The 4,171-nt window shown below is 33.7% G+C and overlaps 1 protein-coding gene across 2 annotated transcripts in view; it reads left to right on the top strand.

Annotated features, from left to right (window-relative positions):
- LOC106468357 (clustered mitochondria protein homolog) overlaps positions 1-3,612 on the top strand; it is a 51,191-nt gene extending 47,579 nt beyond the window's left edge. For both annotated transcript variants that reach the window (XM_022396698.1, XM_022396697.1), the window contains exons 31-35: positions 1,302-1,387; positions 1,817-1,946; positions 2,179-2,313; positions 2,441-2,514; positions 2,793-3,612. In XM_022396698.1, the coding sequence (XP_022252406.1) occupies positions 1,302-1,387; positions 1,817-1,946; positions 2,179-2,313; positions 2,441-2,514; positions 2,793-2,934 (567 nt within the window). In that variant the 3' untranslated portion in view covers positions 2,935-3,612. The remainder of the gene's footprint in view (positions 1-1,301; positions 1,388-1,816; positions 1,947-2,178; positions 2,314-2,440; positions 2,515-2,792) is intronic.
- Positions 3,613-4,171: the final 559 nt, after the last annotated feature.

The following is a 4,171-nucleotide window of genomic DNA, read 5'->3' as shown; positions in this document are numbered from 1 at the left end:
TATTAAGCATTCTTTTAAATTTACTGCATCTGCCACAGTGCTTCTCAGCTGGGGTTCTGTAGAACCTTACAGGTTCCTCGACAGACATCTAGGGGTTCCATGAGCCATTGGGGTTCTGTGGAATTCAAGAGTTCCACATATTCTAATACACAAATTACATAATTACAGTCCGACTACATCATATTTCTTTATTAGTATAGCAGGTTTCATAATGACACAAAATAACAAGTCACTGCATTGTTTTAAATTAGTGAACAAGACTAGGTACAAATAGATGCACGAGTCATGAAAACTTTTATTATTTGTGAGTATATGTTCCTCATTATGTGGTGGGTACATAGCTGCATTAAATGTATATGAAATTTGTCTGGAATTATTGATATAGTATCACAGTAATGTTTTTTGTAATAAACACTGAGAAGGGTTCTGTCACTCAAATTTGATGCCAGAAGAGTTCCGTGGATTCAAAAAGGTTGAGAACCACTGATCTACTATATCTGAAAGTAATCCATCACAAAGTCCAACCACCCTGTTAGAAAATAAAACTGTCTTAGCTGAAGATGACTTCTGTCCTACCAAAATTTATACTTTTGTCTCTTAATTTTGTCATTTTCACCATAGAAATATGAAAATAGATAATCATCAATTCCTTTAACAATCCTAAATACCTCAAAATCTTTTATTTTTTCTCTAAAGAGAAAATGGGTCCAAAGACCATAACTTATCCTTGTAATGACAACCTTTCCATCCCAGTAGCCCTCCTCTGAACCATTTCCAGCAATTCAATGTTTTTTCTAAGGTAAGGATCCCAGGACTTAACATGGTACTCCAAATGTGGCTAAACCAACAACATTATAGTTGCACCTAGTTCAATAGGTTTCTGTAATAAATAATTCTTCAGCTTCGACTTTACCCATCATTTTGGAGGCGGTTTTGTAAAATAATGTTGTTTAAAAGATTTTTTATGTAGTCCTTTTGGCCCTCACAAAGTGGCTACTTTAGTTTGTAATACTAGTTTTCTGTTTTTAACTTTTATATCCTTTATTCCACAGTTCCTCATACACTAAGATGTGCATAATTTAAAACGATCTTTTAAACTCTAGTTTGTATTTTTTGAACCTTTCATATTTATATGTAAACATTTTGTTAACCACAGAACACGAGAGCCAGTTATTGAAACATACTTGCCACATGATTCAAAGATTGGTCCTCACAATTTTTATTAGTCTTGTGGAGCTTACTATTGAAACTTTTGTTTTTCTTTATGTAGCAGTGAATATTATCCCATTATTTAATTTTAGAGCAACATTGGACTTGTGCTTCATGCCATAGGAGAGTACGACCTCTCGTTGAGCTTCCTACAAAATGCATTAAAACTCAATAGCAAGTAAGTAATGAAATTATTAGTTTGAGTTAAACTGATTGTGAAAGAACAGATGGTTAGACCATGCATACTGACAATATATAGTAATTTATTCAGTACGTGTTAAAAACATGTTTATGATGTGTATTATACTTCTAACTAACAACCTTTTGTAGTAATTACATTTCCTCGGAAATCATTCCAATATCTGATTTCTCAAAACATTTAGAAATTTGATGTATCCAGCTTCTTTCTTTACATGCTTATAAGAAAGTGGCGATACCAGAAAATATCATTACCTACATTTCTTTTAGGAAAGCAAACCAATGACAACCCATAAAAAAAGAGAGAGAGAATCCAAACAGTAGTTTAGAAGATGAATACAAACTTGTGTTAATTTTTAAAAGTTTTCTGTTTCAAGGTCTGTAGTCCTGATGTGATTTGTCACTATAGGTATTATGGAAACAAAAGTCTAAAAGTGGCCATTAGTTACCATCTCGTGGCACGCACACAATCTTGTATGGGAGACTTTCGAGCTGCACTCCAAAACGAGAAGGAGACATTTTCAATATACAAAGCACATGTAGGTGTTCAAGTTTTTTTACAATATTAAGTACAACCATCCAGTGATAAAGTTCTTATGCTCTTACTTACAATGATGTATAATTTCATTAGTTGGGTGCCCTTGCAGTTCATATTAAATGTAGTGCTGTTATTCATTTATAGTTTTTGTCCATGCATTCTAAGAACACACGCATTTTGGACTTCCTACTACAAAAGAAGTCTTTCCATGCATAAGTTGTTTGTTTTTCCAGCTTGGAGAAGACCACGAGAAGACGAGAGAGAGCTCAGAATGTTTACGACACCTTACTCAACAAGCAGTTGTCCTACAGAAGAAGATGAATGAGATCTACAAGGGTAAACCTGGAGCAACGTTACCACCTATTCAGGTGATAGTACACTTTACATATTAGCAGTTTACAGTGTATCCAAATTACAAGAACAACTATTAGTAGTAATCAAAAGGATACAGATCTACTAGATTGTTTTTTGATGGTCATGTGTTACTGATTTCAGATCCAGCCACCTTCTATGAGTAATGTCCTTGGTATGCTTAACATCATAAACGGTATACTCTTTGTTCATATCAGGTAAGTTGCAATGGTTTGACTTATTCCCTTTCTTGTAAGTTGCCTTGGTAACAATTAGCAACAATAACTCAGGTTTACTTCCTAGTTGTACACCAGCAACTATTCAACAACATGTATAAATTATTTTAAAATATTTATTAGTTTTAATCTATAAAGAAATGAGGGTAGTAATTTTGTGTAAGTATTAGTTATTGGTTTCTAGTGAAGAGAAAATTTTAAGAATAATTAATATATTCATTAGCTGAATTTTCTAAATGATATTTCATACATTTGTACAGCCAACAAGATCTTGAGCACTTCAAAGCTGAATTTGAACGACACCAACAGAAAGAGACAACAGCAGACATGGTGGTAAATGATGACTCTCTTGGTTCTTCTGATATTCTAGAAGCTGATAAAAAAGACACTGCCAGTAGATAATTGTAACAGAATATAGGAGAAACATCTTTTTTTTTCCAACTTAAAGAAATGTCTGGTGATGCTGTCACCGAGCAGATTTTGTTGGAATCATAGTTATCATAAATGCTGCCACTTATCGAAGACTTGGTATTCTACTCTCCTGAATGTATCATATACCTACTTGTCAATTGTTTAATGCTTTAAGTGGTGGGGACCATCATGTTATAAAGTATTTGACTTGTTATATTTGAATTTAACAAGAACTGCTGGGTTCATCTGTACATTAGGACTTCCCATTGTCCATAAGCTTCAAAAATACAAAAGGTATAAAATAAGTTTTATTAAACAAATGAATAAATCCTTTTTTCTCTGCTCTGAGACACGGTCTTTGGGGTTAGAGAACTGTTATGTTATGCAGCAGCATGGTGAAGAAAGGCATCATACACTGATAGTCATATGTTAAAATAATAACCAAGAGTTGATAGAAAGTAGTTACACATAGGGTTTGTCCAAGTTAATTAACCTCTTAAGTTAAGTTGAAGTTTTAGCATTTCCCTAGACTCCTTGCAGCACACATAGTGAAGTGACATAACATGTTTAAACTACACAAACTAACTGCTGTGAGAGATAAAACGGGTAAGTTTAAATAACCTGAATTAATGTTAAATACCAGCAGTGATCCAGATTAGGCGGATCAATGTGTGGATGTTTTAGTTAACATTGATTATTGGCAGTGATCCAGATTATGCACATCAATGTGTGGTGTTTTAGTTGACATTAAATACCGGCAGTGATCCAGATTAGGCAGATCACATTATGGTATTTTAGTTGACATTAAATACTGGCAGTGATCCAGATTAGGCGGATCACATTGTGGTGTTTCAGTTGACATTAAATACCAGCAGTGATCCAGATTAGGTACATCAATGTGTGGCTTTTAGTTAAATTAAATACCAGCAGTGATCCAGATTAGGCAGATCAATGTGTGGCATTTTAGTTAAATTAAATACCGGCAGTGATCCAGATTAGGCAGATTATAATCCCAGCTGTGAACTTGATACATTACTTGAATCTTGGAGTGACTAACCTTTTTCAACAAGTGTTTAATGATTTGGTTTTCTTATAATTTACATTATAAACTGGTGCTTGCTACTCCATTACATTTCATCTTTAAGTAACAAAGCATGACAACATTGAAACTTGTGAAGTCAAAATACTAAGTCTATAGTTTCGAACAAATTAGATACTCAAAGTACTA

The sequence above is a fragment of the Limulus polyphemus genome, unplaced genomic scaffold, assembly GCF_000517525.1.
Source record: "Limulus polyphemus unplaced genomic scaffold, Limulus_polyphemus-2.1.2 Scaffold2979, whole genome shotgun sequence".
Lineage (NCBI taxonomy): Eukaryota > Metazoa > Arthropoda > Merostomata > Xiphosura > Limulidae > Limulus > Limulus polyphemus.
This window is presented reverse-complemented; position numbering and strand designations above follow the sequence as displayed.